The 22,996-nt window shown below is 46.4% G+C and overlaps 1 protein-coding gene across 1 annotated transcript; it reads right to left on the bottom strand.

Annotated features, from left to right (window-relative positions):
• Window positions 1-592: 592 nt before the first annotated feature.
• LOC124622831 (vegetative cell wall protein gp1-like) lies at window positions 593-20,503 on the bottom strand. The gene is made up of 3 exons (XM_047148623.1): window positions 20,354-20,503; window positions 4,276-4,669; window positions 593-765 (listed from the first exon to the last, which is right to left on the bottom strand). Exons 1-3 carry the CDS (start codon window positions 20,501-20,503, stop codon window positions 593-595), a joined length of 717 nt encoding a protein of 238 aa, XP_047004579.1.
• Between the last annotated feature and the right edge of the window lie 2,493 nt (window positions 20,504-22,996).

Genomic DNA, 22,996 nt, shown 5'->3' with positions numbered 1-22,996 from the left:
AATTATTTTTTCTTGGGTGAATTTGCATGATGCCACTCCATCGACTGCCTCTTCGTCTCTCGTAAAAATGATGGAGTCATGTTTCATCCCCTGTCACAATTCTTCCAAGAAATTCATCTCCACCATTCTCGTTCTGTTCCAAAAGTTCACTTCATACAGTTTTTCTTGTTTTTCTGTGAGCCACTGTCAACATCCAGGGGACCCAACTGGCGCAAACCTTTTTTAATGCCAACACTTTCAGTATTCTGCAAACACTTCCTTCCCCTATCCAAACGTAGCTCTTTTCAACCTCTTGTGGATGTTTCCCACTGTCTTGTTTTTACAACACAGGAATTCTGTGACAACACGTTGCTTCTGACGAACGTCAAGTGTAGCAGCTCTCTTGAAGACATGTTGTGATGGCTCCACTCACGGGAACAGGTTGAACTAAGTTTGAAAACAAGCGGGAAGGATGTATCTACACACTGTAAAAATGTAAACTGTATTTTTACAAAAATAGTGTGCATTTATTTTGGAGTGACCCTCGTATTACAAAATGTTTACATCAAGTAAATTATAAGTACATATTAGACAGTAAGTGAACACTTACCCGCTAGTGTGAGAAGCGCGTCGTCTCATACTGATTTCTATTCCAGGCGACGTCCTCTGCTTGATTTCTCCTCTGGTTGTCCGGCGGCGCTGCCGCCGTGTCGCGGCCGGTGGGCCGAATTTTCGCGGCGTTCGCATCTCGTTTGGACAGCCCTGAGAGGAAGTTGGGATTCCTACCTGGAGAGGTCGGGACGATGGTGTGGGAAGTGACCAAAGGCTCCGTTCCATGAGAGGCTGATCGCTATTGGTTTTCTATCGAAAGTGTATTGCCGCCGCCGCCTATTGTGTTGCTGTCCTTAGAAGAGATCTCCTGGTAACAAGCTGTCAGTTGGCGTTTCACTTCAAGCCTTTTTCGTCGTCAGTGATTTCATCAGGAACGACCATTGGTTGCTCGGTCGGTAGTCTCAGCGGACGACGTGCGCTGAGTCTCGTCTCCGCTTCTGAGTTCTGTGTGCCCCTGATTAGTTGCGGTTCGTGCCTGTTTCAGCACAGTGATAGGTTTTAGTATTTTTTCAGTTGCTCGTGGTATTGTTTTTTGGTGGATCTGTGAAGGGGTCCAACTAATGGGAGTCCTAGTGGGATAGATAGGGCAACTGTTGCGCCGGGTTTTTAAATGATTTTTTTTTTTTTTTTTTTTTAAATTGACGTTTGGATTTACAATGGCCATCCAGTGGTGCGTTCGTTAGACACAGCGGCACAGGGAGACGGCTGTCATGTAGCAGATGCTGTTTACTGTTGATGAATGCCCTAAGTTGAAAAGGTGCAGTATTTGTATTTGGTGAAATTGTTGAACGAGCAGTCAACCGTAACGCTGTCATAGTACTGGACTTGCAGATTACATTGAATTATTCTTGTCATTAAATATTACGCACATGTTGAAATGTTCGTCAGTATATACAGTACAGATTTTTTTCACAGTTACGGAGGCAAATAATAGTTTCAGTGCAGTTATCTTTGATTATTTCTTGGGTTTAAGTTTTATAACCCTTTATTTAAGCGCTTTTTTTTTTTTTTAAGAGAACAAATTTGCAGAAGGTTCAAGAGGTGAATTAGTATTATGTTTTACGTAGTTAACGTCTAAGTTGACATAACACTGATATGTAATTGTCGGTATTGCAGAGTAGTCTAGTTAGCCATATTGTACGCTGACACAGTTCCTGGTTGTCCGACCGGTCAACAAATCGTTCCGGTGTGCCTCACCAGCCGGCCGACTCGAAGACAGGAGAGCTAGCGGGCAAGGCTCTGATCGGAGACCGGTACTAGGACCTCATTGGAACCACCATCCCGTGGCGAGTTGCGGTTGCGAGTCGTTGGTCACTTAAATTCTCATGGTTGTTGCAAGGCTCCGTCCCTGGGATCATCTCAACTTTCCGTTCCTCGTTAACTTTCTCCTTGTCTGCCTTCCCCTCCCAGAATGAAACCTCAATTGTGCAAATAGGAAGGTTTCAAGACATCAGACTGTTAATACATTTCATGAAGTTATACTCTGTTTCATGCTTAGCTAATCACATATATATATTTCGAATTATTTCCAATTTACCAAACGCTTAAGCCTTTACTGTCCTCCTTGGTGTAACTGTTTTTAGATTTGCTGTATACATGATAGGCACCACGATGGCCCACTTGTTTTGAAGTGGGGCATTTACTCTCTTAAATCCTTCTGGGAGAATTGTAAAATACGTTGATCAGTTTCTGTTAAAATGTTTTCTTTCTTACTTTATTCTAAGTCTTCTTGGGCTCTGTTTTGGTCTTGACGTTCCTGTAATACTTAAAAAATTTCAAGGCAAGTTTGATCTTGTTGCAAATTTCTTAAAAGAGAATTTTAAAATAAATTTCTAGCATTCTGGGGCTGTGTGATTATTGATGTTAATCTTGTTGTAATTTTTTTTAAAAAGAGGATACGTTTCAAAGCAAGTTTTAAGCCCTTCTGGAGCTCTGTAATTGTTTGCTGTTAACTGGCTTTTCGATTCATTCTATTGTAAAGGAAAATTTTAAATGTTTTAGTGAAATAAATGTAGATGTAGTCAGCTCCAAGTCATGTTGAACCTGGGGCCTGACCCTTCTATGAATTCCTGCACCAACCAATGAAATAACATTTAAGTGTACACGTATGATATGAAACTGTTCATTTTAAATTGTACATTTACTACTTTTGGAAGTGCGAAGATATGTATTCCTTGCAAGACAGTTCCAGCTTTATACGTTAGTAAAGTGGAGCAAAGCCTCTGTCCTTATACGTACATCGCCACACGTAAGCCGGTTTGCACTTACGCTTCATGTAAGTAACTTCATCGTGATACTATGCAACAGTTGAATTTTTGGAAGTGCAATTTCTGCTGTTTTCGTAATATTACCCGTACGTATTGGTCACATGTTTCTCAATAGTACGCTCTTTCCAATTTTATTCAATGTCTTTTTTAATATGTTTCTAAATGCACGCTATTTCTTTTTTCGTTTAGTTCCTTTGAAAAATGGCCTTACGCTGGAAGGCTTAAGAACCGGAGAAACACACTGGAGCGCAAAACTTAACGACTCAAGCAGATCTCTCATTGCTGGCCGTGGTGGTCTAGAGCTTCTAGGCGCTCAATCCGGAACCGCGTGACTGCTACGGTCGCAGGTTCGAATCCTGCCTCGGGCATGGATGTGTGTGATGTCCTTAGGTTAGTTATTTTTAAGTAGTTCTAAGTTCTAGGGGACTGATGACCACAGATGTTAAGTCCCATAGTGCACGGAGCCATTTGAACGATTTAGATCTCTCATGATGTGTCACTGCAAATTGACATAGCCCGATGCAACCTGTACCATAGATAGAAAGAACTACAAAAGGTAGTTGAAAAATATGCGCGATGACAGTGACGGAAATAACACTTCTATGCAAAGAAAGGAATTACAACGAATTCACAGCGAGTTGTGGTTGTCCCCTGTGCGTTAGGAATGGCGAGACATGATCCCAGTAGATAGTATGACCACTTTTGTGGCGGTGTTCGTAGCGACAAGCAATTCGCTGTAGAAACGGCTTACGAAGTCACCGCCACACTTTTAATAGCGGGCCGACCGGTCCGCTGGAACAGTGAACACAAAGATGAAAACCCAAACACTCTGATTAAATAAAAGTCGGTACTTATCTTTATTAACGAAGATACAGACATACAGTAGTGGACTCCGTGTCTACAGAGATCTGTCTAGTTCGAGTCGGAGGGGCTAGGTCAGCGTCGGCTGACGACAAACAACAACTCTGCTGCGATGAACACACAACTGACTAGCAAGTACACAATTCGGTGGCGAGTATACAACTGAGCGGCGAATACAGAACTGTCCTAGCGCTCGCGACTCCAGCGCTTAAGAAACCAGAAGCCAGCGGTGGCGCGCGCAGACTTGCGGCGATTTCCTGTCTCGCTGGCGCTGCTTATGCTGACGGCGTCCGGACTTTGATGCTGCCAACCTTTTGGCAGCGGGCTCGGGTGGCATTACTGGCTAGGATATAACACTCCTCCCCCCCAAATCGCCGCACCGTCGTTGAGTAATGACGTGGCGAGTGTCGACGGCGGGGGAGGGGTCTGGCCGCAGGCGTAGCAGAAGAGACCGGGGCGGAGACTGTTGTCGGTGGCAGTCCCCGGTCCGCACCCCAGCATTGGCTGCGCGGAGCCTCGGGAAACACCGACTGAAAACCGAGGTCAGGGTGCACGCCTGTGACCACGGGCGCAGCTTCTGGCACTGGGCGCGACGGGGCGTCGGGACCCACGAAGAGAGGCAGCGTCTCCTGACGCTGCGTCGACGGCTGCTGAGTGGGCGCCGGACAAGGCGCTGCGGTGTCAGACTCCTTGGGGGTGCCCAAGGAAAGCGGCTGCAGGACAGGCTGCACAGCCACCGCTTGGGAAGGCGGCCCGGCTGAGGGGTCGACGTCCATCAGCTCCGAAGGCGGTGGCGACTGAAGAGGGACCGCAGGCGCCGGAGCGACCACCAGGGGCGCTCCCGGATGAAGCTGCGCGGGAGGCATCAACGGGACGGGTTGTCGGCGTGGTAGCGGCGATGGCTGCTGCTGCTGCTGCCCTGGGGGCGGCAGCGAAGTCGGAAGGCGCGGCTGGAACCCGCCGCGGACCTAATCTGTGGACAAAGAACGAGCGGCAGAATCCGGGCGGCCAGCGCGGCGCAACTGGTTCTGATGCCTCCTGTGCACCCCAGTAGCACCTTGAACAGTATAGAAACCGCGACCCTGGACACGTATCACGGCACCACGTTCCCAACGACGGCGACCGTGATAAACTCTGAAAAAAACGGCGTCGTTGCGCTGAAAGCGCGTGCGATGCTCAGAAGCGGCGGGTCGATCCGGGGGGTGCAACAACCGTAGTAGGGTGCGATGACGACGGCCGTGGAGAAGCTCCGCAGGCGAAGGGCCGTCGCGTGGCGTGGTCCGGTACGACGACAGGAACGTGATGAGGGCCTGCTGACGAGAGTGCGTAGCACGAAGGCGGTCCATATGATCCTTGAATGTGCGTACAAAACGTTCCGCTGCACCATTCAATTTAGGGTGGAACGTCGGAGTAAGAACATGGCGAATGCCATTGGCAGAACAAAAACTTTCAAATTCAGCAGAGGTAAATTGTGGACCATTGTCAGACACTAAAACTTCTGGAAGACCCTCAATACAAAAAATTGAAGTCAACGCCTGTATAGGTTGTGCAGACGTTGTAGACTGCATGGGCACAACAAACGGAAAATTACTAAATGCATCTTTCACGATGAGCCAACGAGAATTCCAATATGGACCAGCGAAATCAATATACTCGCTGCCAGGGACCGGCAGGGCGTGCCCACTCAAAATAGCGTTGAGGCGGAGCAGCTTGGTGTTCGGCACACGTCGAACAATCTGTAGACATCTGCGTAATCTGCTTATCAATGCCGATCAATGTACAATGACGGCGGGCAAGCTGCTTGGTGCGGACCACTCCCCAATGACCTTGATGCAACAAGTCGAGGACCTTGGATTGGAGCACTTGGGGAACCACTACACGAAGCTGGTCATTCTCGGTGCGTAACAGCAAAACTCCGTGCGAAACAGACAACAGATGACGTTGCGGATAATAGCAACGAACCACAGGATCCGATATGTCCTTTGCCTTGGACGGCCAACCACGTTGAACAAAACGTAATAGTAAACTCAGATGAGGATCCGTAGCTGTCTCACGTGCCACCTGACGATAATCAATCGGAAAATCCCAGAGGGATTGATGCTCATCGGCGTCAATCTGATGGCAAGAGTCGTCAGAGGAATCGCAGACATCATCCGCAGCAATCGGCAATCTAGAAAGCGCGTCAGCGTTTGCATGCTGAGCTGTAGGGCGATACAGTATCTCATACTGGTATTGTGATAACAAAAGAGCCCAACGTTGTAGTCTCTGAGCTGTCCGCTGAGGAACTGGTTTACACGGATGAAACAGTGACGTCAGGGGCTTGTGATCTGTTACCAAATAGAATGGTCTACCATAGAGGTAGTGATGGAATTTTGTGACACCGAACACAATAGCCAACGCTTCCTTGTCCAATTGGCTATAATTACACTGAGCTTTGTTTAGCAATTTAGATGCGAACGCAATAGGACGTTCGGTGTTACCGACTCGGTGAGACAACACAGCACCGAGGCCGAAAGAAGAGGCATCACAAGCTAACACCAGAGGCTTGTTAGGGTCGTAATGGACCAGACAACGATCATTCAATAAAGCCTCTATAAGCTGCTGAAAGGCTGATTGGCAATCAGCTGACGACACAAACGGAACATTCTTACGGCGGAGACGATGCAACGGTGCAGCAATCTGTGATGCATTAGATATAAACCTAATATAATATGTCAATCTGCCAAGAACTGCTTGCAATTCATGCAGATTGCGAGGGGCGGGCAAATCACGAATAGCTGCTAAATGTGACTGGGAGGGATGAATGCCTTGAGCATTAATAACATGTCCCAGATACTCCATCTCCGTAAGGAAAAATGAACATTTATCGATGTTGCAACGTAGGCCTGCCTGAGACAACACTGTAAACAAACACTCCAAATTACGGAAATGTTCAGCAGGCGTCCGACCGGACACAACAATATCGTCTAAATAGTTGCAATACGATGGCACATTAGCCAGAGGTTGTGACAAAAAACGCTGAAAAACAGCTGTAGCTGACGCACAACCAAAAGGCAAACGCAGGAAACGGAACAACCCCAACGACGTGTTTATGACAAAATACTGTTGTGATTGCTCGTCGAGGGGCAATTGCAAATATGCTTCACGGAGATCAATTTTGGAAAAGAAACGAGCTTCCCCTAACTTATCCATCAGCTCGTCCGGTCTAGGCAAAGGAAAAGAATCAATGACAGTCTGAGGATTAACTGTCGACTTAAAATCATCACACAAACGTAACTTGCCAGACGGTTTCTTTATAATAACTAAGGGAGAAGCCCACTGGCTCGCTGAAACGGGTTGAATAACACCGTTTTTTTGCCAACGACGAAGTTCATCTTCTACAGGGGCCCGGAGGGCGTGAGGCACTGGACGAGCACGACAAAATCGAGGCTGAGCATTATCTTTTAACGTAATATGAGCGGCAAAGTTCGCAGCACAACCTAGTTCGTCTTTAAATATGTCACTGTATCGTTTACACAAATCGGTTATGCTGTCTTGAGGAACAACAACAGAATTAATTTGCAACACATTGTCTTGGATAGACAGGCCAAACAAGTCAAAACAGTCTAATCCGAAAATGTTTACACTGTCTGTAGCGCGGAGCACTGTGAATGAAACTGTTTTTGTATTGCCACGGAATGTGGCTGGCACGCTACATACACCTAACACAGGAATTTGTTCTCCAATATAAGTAGCCAAAGAATGTTTTGCCGCTGAAAGTTTAGGGCGGCCGATAGCCGCATACGTAGCACTATTTATGAGAGTCACAGACGCACCAGTGTCTAATTGAAAATTGAAGGTCTTATCCTGGATACGTAGCTTCACAAATAGTTTATTACACTGTCTCTGGATCGGCGCATTGGAGGCGGAAGACACAAAATCAGCGCGTTTAGCGCGTGTTCGCTGCTTACGACAACTCGTGGGTTGGACGGGTGGAACAACAACTCCTGCTTCACTTGCAGTCTGTACATTACGTTTTACAGCGTTTGAATTACGCTTGGGTCGCATAGCAGAGGGCTGGGTGGGTGGCTTATTGCGAACAAGTTTATTACCCACACGAACCATGGAAGAGTCTTTAAACGCGACCTTCTGGGCGGGCTGGCTTCGAATAACATGAATATCCATGGGCTGGGCAGCACTAGAATTGTTCTTGCGTTTACGCAAACAAACAGTCTGGATGTGTCCTTTCCTTTGACAAAAATGACAAACCGCGGTTCTTAACGGGCAACGTTCACGAGGATGAGCAAGAACACACTTAGGGCAAGACTTAACTCTATCATTTTGCACACGCGGCTGACGAATGTGTTTAACATGACGCGGCCGGCTAGTGTTTACAGTCTGACTCTGCCGGTGGGGCCGCGGGCGTGACATAACTTGCTTAGCACAGGCAATTTTCAGAAATACATGGCTGATCTAACTCACACTCAGCATAGTCAAAAGTATCTTGGGCTTCAATGATGTTCATCACAGTCTCTAATGACGGGTCAGGCAACTTTAAGATAGCAGCACGAATACGAGAATCTGCAATGTTTTGAGTAATAGCGTCTCGTAACATGACATCACTGTAGGAAGCTCCACACACACAATTAAATCGGCACTGACGGGTGAGGCCCCGTAAATCTGTTAACCACTGTTTATTAGATTGATGTGGCAGTTTCTTTAATCTGAAGAACTTGAATCTGGCTGCTGCCACATGAACTCGCGACTCGAAATACTCAGCAAGCTTGTTAACAACAACGTCATAGTCTAAAGCTTCTGGCTGGGATTCCGGGAACAACTTACAAAGTAGTTCAAATGGTTCAAATGGCTCTGAGCACTATGCGACTTAACTTCTGAGGTCATTAGTCGCCTAGAACTTAGAACTAATTAAACCTAACTAACCTAAGGACATCACACACATCCATGCCCGAGGCAGGATGCGAACCTGCGACCGTAGCAGTCCCGCGGTTCCGGACTGCGCGCCTAGAACCACTAGACCACCGCGGCTGGCTACAAAGTAGTCGATAGACTTCCACGCCTGCAGTGGAAATTAAATAAAGATGCCGCTCAGTACCTGTGATTTTGTAGACTGTCATGTGCGCCTGCAACTGCGCGAAATATTCTCGCCATTCTTCTCTGGATGCATCAAAAGCACGGAAAGGTGGTGCTGCCTGTGCTTGTTCCTTTTGTGTTGGAGGATTAGCCGCTTGTTTGGCGATTGCTTCCACCAGACTTTGTATTTGCTGACTCTGTAACAAGATCAACTGTTGTAAGTCGGCAGACATAGTGAACACAAATTAAACCAGCCCCCAAAATTTTATCGCTATAATTAGTATAACCAGAAACAAGTTGAACCAGCCCTGCACACGAGTTCGGAAGTCCTCGTCGCCAGTTTTGTGGCGGTGTTCGTAGCGACAAGCAATTCGCTGTAGAAACGGCTTACGAAGTCACCGCCACACTTTTAATAGCGGGCCGACCGGTCCGCTGGAACAGTGAACACAAAGATGAAAACCCAAACACTCTGATTAAATAAAAGTCGGTACTTATCTTTATTAACGAAGATACAGACATACAGTAGTGGACTCCGTGTCTACAGAGATCTGTCTAGTTCGAGTCGGAGGGCCTAGGTCAGCGTCGGCTGACGACAAACAACAACTCTGCTGCGATGAACACACAACTGACTAGCAAGTACACAATTCGGTGGCGAGTATACAACTGAGCGGCGAATACAGAACTGTCCTAGCGCTCGCGACTCCAGCGCTTAAGAAACCAGAAGCCAGCGGTGGCGCGCGCAGACTTGCGGCGATTTCCTGTCTCGCTGGCGCTGCTTATGCTGACGGCGTCCGGACTTTGATGCTGCCAACCTTTTGGCAGCGGGCTCGAGTGGCATTACTGGCTAGGATATAACAACCACCATGAAGAGCATTGTATGCTCTGTACGTGTTGCTGCGCTGGTCACGAGGTCGGTAAGGAGTTCCTGTGTTAGGGCGTACCATTCCTGCAACATGGCAGATCACAGCTCTTGTATGGTCGTTGGTGTAACTAAACGTGCTACGGTAAGTCTCTCCAGTGCGCCCAACATGTGCTCCATGGGATTAATGTGGGGGGAACGGGCAGGCCTGTCTATTCGTCGAATATCCTTTCGTTACAGAAACTTCCCACATACGTCGTTCGATGCAGTCACCCATTGTCATCCATAAAAGTGAAGTCTGGGCCCAACGTACTCCTGAAAAGACGCACATGTGGAAGGAGTACAGTGTCGCATTAACGTTGGTCGGTGAGCGTGCCGTCTCCGAAGATTTGAAGATCAGTTACCACATCCAAAGCTATGCCTCTCCACACAATAACTTCTTGACCACGACAACGATCATGATCGACAATGTCCCTGGATGAATTACGTATTGTCACCTCTCACCACGTGAGGCTAATTATAGAATCACTACGCAGACTGAATCTGTTACCATCCGAGAAAAGCCCGCGAGCCCTTTAAGCGTTGCTCCAGTCCCTCTGCGCTTGGTAACGCAGCTAATCTTCGAATACGGTACACTCGCTGATAAACGTTATTATGACAGTGTACTGCATACCCATGTGCATCTTTCCAAGAGTGCATTCGTCCCTGAGTGAGTCTTTATGCATGACAAAGCGTGACCGGGACGAGGGGCACATTCAGCTAACGAACTAGTGTCTGCGTTCCTGCGACTCCAGTTCCATGGACCACATGTGGAATGCGTTCGGGAGAACTACAACAGCTAACGATATTGAAAAAATCGCAATACAAAGAGGGTGTAACCTCCCCCATCACTTATCGACCTTAATGACAGTGAAAAATTAAACCGCGTGCACCTAATGGAAATTTGGGATAAGCAATCGTCACCGAAGTTAATTTGTCGGTAAAGAGGGAGGAAAGGGCTACGTCTAAATGAAAGGAAAAATGCAAATGAAATTGGTGGAAATTAATTTAGAGAAAAGGGTAAAATTAATAAAGAAAGTAAATTTGCGGTCGTTACATTAACAATTAATTGGCGTTAATTAGATATTTGAGATTTGGGGAAAATTACGGTCGCCAGTCCTATGGACAACTACTGTAATAACTGAAAATGAAAGATTAATGCACATATATACTCCTGGAAATGGAAAAAAGAACACATTGACACCGGTGTGTCAGACCCACCATACTTGCTCCGGACACTGCGAGAGGGCTGTACAAGCAATGATCACACGCACGGCACAGCGGACACACCAGGAACCGCGGTGTTGGCCGTCGAATGGCGCTAGCTGCGCAGCATTTGTGCACCGCCGCCGTCAGTGTCAGCCAGTTTGCCGTGGCATACGGAGCTCCATCACAGTCTTTAACACTGGTAGCATGCCGCGACAGCGTGGACGTGAACCGTATGTGCAGTTGACGGACTTTGAGCGAGGGCGTATAGTGGGCATGCGGGAGGCCGGGTGGACGTACCGCCGAATTGCTCAACACGTGGGGCGTGAGGTCTCCACAGTACATCGATGTTGTCGCCAGTGGTCGGCGGAAGGTGCACGTGCCCGTCGACCTGGGACCGGACCGCAGCGACGCACGGATGCACGCCAAGACCGTAGGATCCTACGCAGTGCCGTAGGGGACCGCACCGCCACTTCCCAGCAAATTAGGGACACTGTTGCTCCTGAGGTATCGGCGAGGACCATTCGCAACCGTCTCCATGAAGCTGGGCTACGGTCCCGCACACCGTTAGGCCGTCTTCCGCTCACGCCCCAACATCGTGCAGCCCGCCTCCAGTGGTGTCGCGACAGGCGTGAATGGAGGGACGAATGGAGACGTGTCGTCTTCAGCGATGAGAGTCGCTTCTGCCTTGGTGCCAATGATGGTCGTATGCGTGTTTGGCGCCGTGCAGGTGAGCGCCACAATCAGGACTGCATACGACCGAGGCACACAGGGCCAACACCCGGCATCATGGTGTGGGGGGCGATCTCCTACACTGGCCGTACACCACTGGTGATCGTCGAGGGGACACTGAATAGTGCACGGTACATTCAAACCGTCATCGAACCCATCGTTCTACCATTCCTAGACCGGCAAGGGAACTTGCTGTTCCAACAGGACAATGCACGTCCGCATGTATCCCGTGCCACCCAACGTGCTCTAGAAGGTGTAAGTCAACTACCCTGGCCAGCAAGATCTCCGGATCTGTCCCCCATTGAGCATGTTTGGGACTGGATGAAGCGTCGTCTCACGCGGTCTGCACGTCCAGCACGAACGCTGGTCCAACTGAGGCGCCAGGTGGAAATGGCATGGCAAGCCGTTCCACAGGACTACATCCAGCATCTCTACGATCGTCTCCATGGGAGAATAGCAGCCTGCATTGCTGCGAAAGGTGGATATACACTGTACTAGTGCCGACATTGTGCATGCTCTGTTGCCTGTGTCTATGTGCCTGTGGTTCTGTCAGTGTGATCATGTGATGTATCTGACCCCAGGAATGTGTCAACAAAGTTTCCCCTTCCTGGGACAATGAATTCACGGTGTTCTTATTTCAATTTCCAGGAGTGTAATTAGAACTAAAAGCGTGGCAACTGAAGGTTGACACGTGTTGTTTGAAAACTGAATGATTGTCAGAAGTAATAAATTTCACTACACTCTGGCTTAATTTAGCAAAAGAATTAATAAAATTAATAAAATTAATTAATAAAATTAATAAAATAAAATTAATAAAACTGGAACCGTAAAGCGCGGCAACTCACGGGAGCGTAACACAACACACCTGCTCCACCGCGCTACTCCAGCCAGACTCCCTGTGCCTGCGCTCAATGCGGCAGAGTTAACACTACCAAAGATCCTAAACACTCTGGTTCTCCACACAACCTATCGATGTAGGCGTTCGATACCATAGTTTTCCCTAGGCCAGACCATGCGTAAAAGTACAAATAATATTGACAAATGGTTCAAATGGCTCTGAGCACTATGGGACTTAACATCTGAGGTCATCAGTCCCCTAGAACTTAGAACTACTTAAACCTAACTAACCTAAGGACATCTCACACATCCACGCCCGAGGCAGGATTCAAACCTGCGACCGTAGCGGTCGCATGGTTCCATACTGAAGCGCCTAGATCCGCTCAGCCACGCTGGCCGGCATAATATTTACAGTATATATATATATATATATATATATATATATATATATATATATATATATATATATAGTAAAATAATTACAATATGTAAAGACAGAAATGTCGTATCTTCAGGTAACAAAATAAGGAAAAAATTTATAGTACAATAGATGGAAATACGAGGATATGCATTTCCGGCTTTAGAAGCGTTCAAAAAGTTTTGCACAGTCGTCTCGAATTTTGTTATTTCTTGCAGGAGGAGAAGGAAATTTTTTGTTAACGTACTTGGAACATTTAGCTATAAGTTGGTGTATAAAAGTATTTCCTTTTATCTGCACGTGAGCCATAATGGACCGTGAAGTAGATGACAGGTTGCGACAACGGTCGGTGATGGAGTTCCTCTTCAACACCCACGATGACTCTGCCACATCGATTAACACTAAGTTCCTCCCTGTTTATAGGGAGGACACAGTGGATCGCAGCAGTATGCAGCGGTGGTTGCAGAGGATTGAAGAAGGTGATTTCTCTCTACCGGACATCCAGTGAGTGATGTGAATAAGGAGACCATTGATCAAATCATCCAAAATGACAGATATGTGACGACACGACAGCTAGCTTAAACCACTGGTTTGTCATTGGGTAGTGTGGTATCACTGGTACAGTCAATGGGTGCAGAAAAATCTGTGCACGTTGAGTGCCTAGTTTATTGACAAGAGAAATGAAAACGATGAGGAAGAATGTGTGCGAGGGTTCCTCGACTGAAGAGTGGAAACCGTGTTTCTACGGCGTCTTTACCCAGGATGAATCATGGTTGTTTTTATCCGAACCTGTGAAAAGACCCCAGTACATGGAGTGACGTCATCCGGGATCCCCTCGGAAGATAAAACCAAGACTTTCACGAACAAAAAGCGGAAAGGTGATGGCCCCCTTCTTCTGGGATCAGTGTGGTGTCATTTTCATTGACTTTTTGGAACCTGGTTCCACAATTAACCTGGACTGTTACTGTTTGCCACTGGACAAGCTGCGACGCGCCATCAAGACCCACAGACCACAGCTTCAGGGTCAGCTTTGTGGCCGTGCGGTTCTAGGCGCTTCAGTTTGGAACAGCGTGAACGCTACGGTCACAGGTTCGAATCCTGCCTCGGGCATGGATGTGTGTGATGGCCTTAGGTTAGTTAGGTTTAAGTAATTCTAAGTTCTAGGGGACCTCAGAAGTTAAGTCCCATAGTGCTCAGAGCCATTTCAACCATTTGAGGGTCAGCTCATCAGACTACACCATGACAATGCCAAGCGCGATACAACCCATACGACGCAGGAGAAAATCAGGAAAATGTGTTGGAAAATTGTCCCTAATCCTCCCTACAATCCGGACTTGGCTCCGTCTGATTTTTACTTTGGTCGTCTGAAGGGCCACATCCGCGGTTAAACATTTCATGGTGAGGAAGACCTTATTTCCTGTGTGAGGCGATGGTGTAATATTCAATCCACAGAATTTTACCAAAGTGAATTTACATTATGGAAAGAACGTTGGGCCAGATGCGTCACAGCTGATAGAGGCTAAATTTAGTCGGCTCAATGTATAGCTAGATGTTCCAAGTATGTTCACAAATAGTTTCATTCTCCTCTTGAGGAAAAAAAAAGATAAATTAGAGACGGCTGTGAGAAACATTTTGAACGCCCTTTGTACATCGATATTTTCATCAAAATATATCGATGTATGTTATCAATATTTCATTTCTCAGCATGTCTAATAAAATATCTATACTTAAATGTACAGCCGATATATTTATATTCCAGAACGTCGATTTCTTCTGCTACGGATATGTCGATACACGGGTACTTCTTACGACACATCGACTTCCGATAACGATTTTTCTCTAAATATCGATACATCGGATTTTCGTTATCTTTAAAAATATCAACAGTCCTAACTGTAGCATGCCCATATTCACCAACGACCATTCAGGCGTTGCAATCTGCTCTTTCGAAGGAATGGAACGTCCTACCACTAAAACTCCTCACCAGTATTTTGGCCAGGGTGGGAAATTGCTGCATAGCGTCCATTTCTGTCCGTGGTGACCACGCACCCTATTAAGATACCTACTCACTCTTTGTTATATCCAGGGGATCACCATAAGTAGCGGTGGATTATGTGTAATTACTGCCCAGGAATAGAAGTGTCACTTCTGTACGTCTCATTTCTTTCAGTTACCTCCTGTACTATACAGTAGCAGTTCTTTCTATGTATGGTCCTATAGTCTTTTCAGACTACGGGATAGCACTAGGCGACCTCAGATCTGCTTACTGTACAATCAACCATAGACTGCTCTTCCAGAAACTCTATAACAAATCGAGAGATTACCATTTTCACAATACCGTTGAGTCTCTCCTTCAAGACAGACAACTTTGCGTCGACAGAAAAACCAATTAAATGTACTGGCCGCGGGAAGCGCCTTTTTCACCTATAAACTAACGACCAGCCAGTACCTAAGCAGTGTACTGTATGGTAACCGGGGGCCCAGAAACGACGGAGAGGCTCCGTCCCCGCCGCAGCCGCAGTGGTCCATCATCCCACGACGACTAACGCAGTCCACTTCATCCCTCCGCCACCCCACACCAAATCGCTCTTTCGGGTTTATTGTGCGGTTCAGCCCCCAGTGGACACCCCCCTCCCCCCCCCCCCCCCGCCCCTCCGCCGTCGAGGGAACGTCTCACACCATACGAGTGTAACCGTGTGACCTCCACCTCAATTATAGACCTTAATGACAGTGAAAAATTAAACCGCGTGCACCTAATGGAAATTTGGGAAAAGCAATCGTCACCGAAGTTAATTTGTCGGTAAAGAGGGAGGAAAGGGTTACATCTAAATGAAAGGAAAAATGCAAATGAAATTGGTGGAAATTAATTTTGAGAAAAAGGTAAAATTAATAAAGAAAGTAAATGAGCGGTCGTGACGTCAACAATTAATTGGCGTTAATTAGATATTTGGATTTGGGAAAAATTACGGTCGCCAGTCCTATGGAAAACTACTACAATAACTGAAAATGAAAGGTTATTGCACATATAATTAGCACTAAAAGCGTGGCAACTGAAGCTTGACACATGTTGTGAAATTAATAGTGAGCTTTGTTTCTGAAGCACTACGAAATTCAATAAAATAAGGTTAGTCTTGGGCTACCACAACAATCATTTCAAAAGCTACTTGAATCTACGCAATTTAGAAATAAGAGATTTAACTTTGAACTTGAATGAAATGATTCTGAACAATTAACAATAGTAAAATTTAGCAGTCACAGGTAAGCTAAAATATGGTAACAAAACTCGCACTTTTAATTTGTGCTTGTCTAATCTAAATATTGTAGCCAGCTATGAATACTTTAACTGAATTTTGAAATTAAAGCAGTGAAATCGAATGATATTACTTTAATGCTGGCGTTTGAATTTCAACGACACTCGGGTTCATTCCGAAAAAGGAAGGGACCCTGCTTGGTAATGCAGTTGGGACAATGAGCAACAAAGGTTCATGCTACGTTGGTGTAATTTAAAGAGGCAAATGGAACAATTTTAAAAGCTGAGGTCTGCCATACAGTTCTAAAATTTTACGTGCTCACAGTCTTCCTTGCTGGTTGATTGAAGGTTTGAAGTCGTCGATCGAGGAGGTGGCGACAGTCACTCTTTGTCGGCCGTCGCTGTTGCAGAAGCTGGATGTTGGCGCGCCTCCTTCTCGACACGGTCACCAGGTGGAACGGGCTCCTGATGTGCGCCAGCTGATGCTTCCCGTCCGCGACACCGTGTCAGAAACTATCATAGCAAGTCGAGCGCAATTACATGCTGCCAAACCCCGAAAGCACGGCAACTCGCGGGAGCGTCTCACAACACACCTGCTAAACCGCACTACTCCAGCCAGACTCTCCGCTCTGCCCGCGCTTCACGTGGCAGAATTCACTACTAAAGATCCTAAACACTTTGGTTCTCCACACGACCTATCGATGTAATCGTTCGATAGCATAGTTTTCCCTAGGCAAGACCCAGCGTAAAAATACAAATAATATTTACAAAACAAACCAATTATACACCGACATAAATGCATATATATATATATATATATATATATATATATATATATATATATATATACAAAGAGTAAAACAATTACAATATATCTTCTGGTAAACCTTGCGGGATGTAAGGTCGAGGTCCATGAAACTCTTCAGCTCCTAACGTTTCGTTCAGTGCTTCGCTGGACATCTTCAGAGGGGTGTTTCTCCTCCGGTGAGTCGGCAAGACTCACCGGAGGAGAAACACCCCTCTGAAGATGTCCAGCGAAGCACTGGACTAAACGTTAGGAGCTGAAGAGTTTCATGGACCACGACCTTACATCCCGCAAGGTTTACCAGAAGATATGTCATCCGGTCGTGGAAGCCTTCATACCATGAATTACAATATATAAAAACACAGAAATGTTATATCTTCAGGTAACAAATAAGAAAAAAAATTATAGTACAATAGATGGAAATAGGAGGATATGCCTTTCCGGCGTTACAACCGCTATGTTTGCGTGGTGGAGCAATGGTGGTGTACGCATAGGTGGAGAACTTGTTTGCGCAGCTATCACCGACGTAGTGTAGCTGAGGCGGAATAAGGGGAAGCAGCCCGCATTCGCCGAGGCTGATGGAAAACCGTCTAAAAACCATCCATAGACTAGCCAGCTCACCAGACCTCAACACTAGTCCGCCGGGCGGATTCGTGCCGGGGACCAGGAGCTCCTTCCCTGTCTTAGACCGCACGGCTAACCGGGCAGGCTACCTAATCATACTAAGTATTTACTATACGAAAATGGCCTGGCTGGGCTTTGGAGGATACAGAGCAGAAGCTCGAGAAAGAACTCAGAGTCGCGTCAGAATATTATCACAATAACTCTCTTAAACCGATACCTTCGAAGGCTCAAGTAAATTCTTTCCATCTTTGATTTCGGCAAGCAAAGCGAAAGCTCAATGTTGCGTGGAATAATGCAACATTAGAACACACAGATAAACCAACCTATTAGAGTGTGACGTCCATAGTCGAAAGTGGCCTACAATAATAATATCTTGCGGAAAGTCGTAAACAGCAAATGTGGAGCAAAACCTAGTGTCTTGAGAATCACGCACCACTGAATGTACCACAAAAATTAAATCATTGTACGATACTTACCGCAGGAGATATGACATCATAAACACTTAGTTGCGTGAAAAACTACCGCATCACACAAGACGTTGAAATTTAGTATCTCGTTGCTACTGACTCTATTCACAACACATTTCGCAGACAGCATCTACATAAGCCGCTGAATATACCTTCAGAAATATGACACTGTATGAAATATTATTCAGGAGAGATATAACGTCAACAACACTGAGATGCGTAAGAAATTGCCGCATCACGCACGACGTTTTAATTTATTATTTCTTCACTAATAACTAATTCAGAATTCATTTCGCTGACAGTAGGCACATACCACTGGTCGCATCTGCAAGAGTATATCATTTTACATCACAGAGTTCAGCAGATACTACGTCATAAACACTGAGCTTCGTGGAAATGAAAGTGCTGGCCATAATTTGCTACACATACACCTCAAATTTGACAAAAGCGCTTGAAATTTGTTACATAGATGCGAAATATATTTGACATGGGCGTATGTCGCAAGGCCGTCGGTAAAAAGCTCATCCTAAACCCTTGGAACGATTTAAATCATGTATAGTACATACATTATTTAAAATCTGGAGAGCAATACTGTAGGGCTAAGAGTCACCAGTCTCCATTTGGGGCGAACGTGATAAAGTGCAGACAGACAGAAGGGAGGACGAGGAGGTGGCCAGAGAGCAAGCGTGAAGGAGGAGACAGACACAGATGGAAAGCGGAGGGGATGGACGGATATAGAGGAGCAGAAATGATCTGAGACAAAGGAGAGGAGGAGATGGACAGAGAAAGAAAAGAAAGGAAGATGGACAGAGACAGGAAGAGGAAGAGATCAGAGAGATGGGAGAGGAAGGGAAGAACAGGCTGATTGGGAGGCGGAAATAGAGAGAAAAATTGAAGACGAAGAGATGAACAGAGAGTGGGGCAGGATGAGACGGGTAGAGAGTGGGAGGTGGAGGAGGTGGAGAAAGAAAGGTGGTAGTGGAGATGGACAAGGACATGGGGTGGTGGCGGGGGAGGATATGGAGTGATAGATGATTGGAGTAAATACATATCCGTGCAACGCCGGGTAAGCAGCTAGTGAAAAAAAAGAGAAAACCAAAAATAAATGGCAGTTGAAACATGTACGAATGCTGTCTGGAATAACAAGGCGCGGTAACAAGAGACAGGAAGGGACGGCGCCGGCGTGGCAAAAGCGTAACTCTCGGCATGGTCTGGATTCAGGTTCTCGGCGACAGGTGGAGCGGCAATATGTTGGGCGCAAACCAATGATGGCAGCGCGGCCGTGGTCGGCGTTAACGCCGCTGGTTTAGGGCCCGAGAAATCAGGCGCGCTCGTAATTGAGCCCGACACCTCCTTCAAACGCCGGCTTTATGGCGCCCGTTAACCGGGGAGCCGGGGAGCGCAGCCGGACTGATAAATGTGAAATAGCGGTCGCTACCGGAGCATTACGAGCCTCGGCGACTGCCGACTTTATTGTCTCTTTCGCGGCAGAGAGTCGATTTCGCAGTTGGCCACCAACCGACGCCACCCCACCTTGCAGTAGAGGTGGCTCCGTTTATCTCCAGGCTTTTCCCCTCGTTGACCACTCGACGGCACGTCTCGTAAGAAACCACTGTGACGTGACTGTAGCAGTCGAAACGACGTGTTGTAAAGATTTCTCTTACAACACCTTTTAATCTCCACTCTTTGGTTCCAGTACTCTTGAACGGTTCGAAATATAGAATCATAATATTCAGCGAGTATGAGAGTGGAAAGATTCCTAACTAACTATTCGGCAGTGTTTCATATTCATATTAAAATTATTACAGTCTCCTTTCTTAATCGTAAAAATTTACTCTTTCAATCGTTAATCAGTTGGTAGTGCAAAGATGTCAGTAATACGACGAATATAATATTCATTGTGGTACATTTTAAAAATTAAAGGAAAAAATCAGAAAAAATATTAATGCAATTGAGACAGAAATCACACAGCACTCAGCAGATTTATCCTGTTATTCAATTTTTTCACGCCGGGAAGTAAAAATGTGATGTGCTTGAGCACTGTCACACACACTCAGACACTGCAAAGCAGTTTCATGGTTGAAGTCGTCATAGATATAGAGACGCCGGAGTGGAAGCTGTGAGGTGGGGCACAGGGCAGATCACGGCTGCAGAGAGACGCTGCGGCAATCTGTAAACGTTTTACTTTCCTTTGCCTCAGGCGGTATAGGTGTCCGTCGTCCCGCTCACGTCGATTGCCATTCACTCGGCGGTTTGGTCGCCCTACTTTGCTGAGGACACGAACCGGTAGTTTGTGGCCCATTTTCGACAGCCACGGAAAGGCACACCACTCCCTCAGCCAACTCCTCGATGACGGCCGCGCACTGGCCTCCAACGTCAAGTGGAATTCGTGCCACGCCGATCCGCTCCCCGCGGTGGCGAAAGGCTGATGCTGATACATGAATGTCCTCTGCAGCGGCCGGGATGTGACCCCACATGCCTCCTGGCATGAGTCGACCGGGGTGCTGAAGGGCCTGGTGCAGCCCGCTGCTGGCTGGCTCGGATGTTCAATAGCGTCCGAATTGTTACTTTGTACCAGGAAGGCACACGTGTGTGTGTGTGTGTGTGAAATCTTATGGAACTGCTAAGGTCATCAGTCCCTAAGCTTACAGACCACTTAACCTAAAGTATCCTGAAGACAAACACACACATCCTTGCCTGAGGGAGGACTCGAACCTCCGCCGGGACCAGTTGCACAGTCCATGACTCAAGGGAAGTGTCCAGGTGTCTCGGGGTGAACCAAAGCGATTTCGTTCGGACATGAAGGACATAGGGAGAGACAGGAACTTTTGATCACATGCCTTCCTCAGGCCGCCTAAGGGCTACTACTGCAGTGAATGACCGCTAACCACGGATTATGCCTCGGAGGAACCCTCACAGTAACGCCGCCTTGTTGGATAATGCTTTTGGTGCTGCCAGTCTTATTACGACTCACACTGTTCGCAATAGGTTGTATGACGCGCAACTTCACTCTCAACGTCCATGGCGAGGTCAATCTTTGCAGCCAGGACACCATGCGGCGCGGTACAGTGAGCCCAACAACATGCCGAATGGACCGCTGTGGATTGAGATCACGTGCTCTTCACCGACGAGTGTCGTTTATGCCTTCAACCAGACAATCGTCGGAAACGTGTTTGGGGCAACCCGGTCAGGCTGAACGCCTTAGACATACTCTCCAGAGAGTGCAACAACGTGGAGGTTCCCTGCTATTTTGGGGTGGCATTATCTATGGCCGACGTACGTCGCTGGTGATCGTGGAAGGCGCCGTAACGGCTGTACTATACGTGAATTCCATCCTCGGACCGTTAGTGCAACCATATCGGCAGCATTTTGGCGAGGCATTCGTCTTCATGAACGACAATTCGCGCCCCCATCGTCCACATATTGTGAATGACTTCCTTCAGGATAATGACGTCGCTCGACTAGAGTGGCCAGCATGTTCTCCAGACATGAACCCTATCGAACATGCCTGGAATAGATTGAAAAGGGCTGTTTATGGACGACGTGACCCATTGATCTGTGTAACTATTTTGATCCGATGAGTAGTTTTCCGGATACGTGAACGTCATCATTTAAAATGAAAACCGTATATGAGACAGACAGAACGAGGCACAGGACGCGGTGTAATGAGATATATGGGTGACTCTTTCAATACAATTGGCAAATTATTTAGAAAATACGTTGCTACATTTTTGTTTCACATCCCCTTTAATGGGGGAGAAACGTTCCTCAAAGTCTATGACACAATCATATTAGCATATTTAAGCATTAAGGTGTACTCGAATTAAAGTGGTAGACTGCCGTAAAAGTTATCTCGGAGAAACGGAGGCAAATTGTTCAATTAAATTTAAGGGACATGTACAGCGGAACAAAAGAGCTAAATTTTCCATTGGAATGCAATGAAAAATGGCAAAGTATCAGTAGTATAGAAAACAACTTGGAAATAGTGCAATAGGAGAACGTATGGGACGCTCTCGAAGAAGTTGAAACAAACAAAAATAAATTGTAAAAAAGACACAGTCTGCCATATTGAACGAGGATAGTTCCACAACAAACGTTTTGCGAAAATTTATATATTTTAGTCAGTTCCCTTAATCTACGCGTTTGTTTGCTTCAAGCTGCTTTTTCATGTGCGTCACAAAATTGACAGTTGGATAGTGAGTAAACATTACACAAAGCGGCGTAATCTGTCAGTGGCTCTAAAACTTCGCCACGACCTTAGAAACGCATGCCAATCATCGCGACGTCCACAACTCCTATCCCTGGCTCCAGCACAACATTGCTATTGCTGTTTTCAAACGCAAATGAAAAGAGAGTATTTCGACAAACATGAAATCGTAACGTCCTCCGAACCATTCCGGAGCACCTTTACATTTGTGTATAAATGCTCTAATATGTTTTTCTGAGGGGTATGGTACTCATTCCGCTTCTCTGTCATCATAGCCCTCTTCTGAAACATGGTTTTGATTGGCTCACAATAGAAGTCAAAATTTTCACTTGTATTGTAGTATATCCACCATCGCTATCTAATGCATGTATAGCAAATTCTAGAACTTTTTCATTATGATCAGTCATCTTCAGTAGGTCAGATTTGAGAATGAACCAGTTGGCTCAAAACTAGTCGCAATAATATAAAATAAAGTAAAAAATCTGGTGATCTGAATTAAAGCAACAAACAGCTGTTTCCCAGTCGTGTGTCTAATTCACGAGATTATCATATAAACTGTCACCAGATTTCCGTATGATCGCGCTCTGCACGGAAGATGGCATTCCGATCAACGGACAACAGGCCAACGATGACATCAGGGCACCTATGAAACGAGTTAGTGTTTGCCGGGTAGCCTCACATGCACAAGCGCCGTATACATAATCACAGACGGTTCAGTATGGCACAAAGAAGATGCTTACCAGACTCTCTGCGGTGGAGGGCC

This window comes from Schistocerca americana, chromosome 7 (assembly GCF_021461395.2).
Source record: "Schistocerca americana isolate TAMUIC-IGC-003095 chromosome 7, iqSchAmer2.1, whole genome shotgun sequence".
In the NCBI taxonomy this organism is placed as follows: Eukaryota; Metazoa; Arthropoda; class Insecta; order Orthoptera; family Acrididae; genus Schistocerca; species Schistocerca americana.
The sequence above is the reverse complement of the archived record's forward strand: the minus strand, read 5'-3'. Positions and strand labels throughout refer to the sequence as shown.

What these genes read in the sequence shown, in the direction of transcription:
- LOC124622831 (XM_047148623.1), bottom strand. Translation starts at nt 20,503, where the DNA reads ATGTGGGGTCACATCCCGGCCGCTGCAGAGGACATTCATGTATCAGCA. An exon ending in AGGAGTTGGCTGAGGGAGTG is followed by an intron (nt 4,670 to 20,353) that starts GTGTGCCTTTCC and finishes GGCGGGTTCCAG; the next exon opens with CCGCGCCTTCCGACTTCGCT. An exon ending in AGCTGCGCCCGTGGTCACAG is followed by an intron (nt 766 to 4,275) that starts GCGTGCACCCTG and finishes CGACCTCTCCAG; the next exon opens with GTAGGAATCCCAACTTCCTC.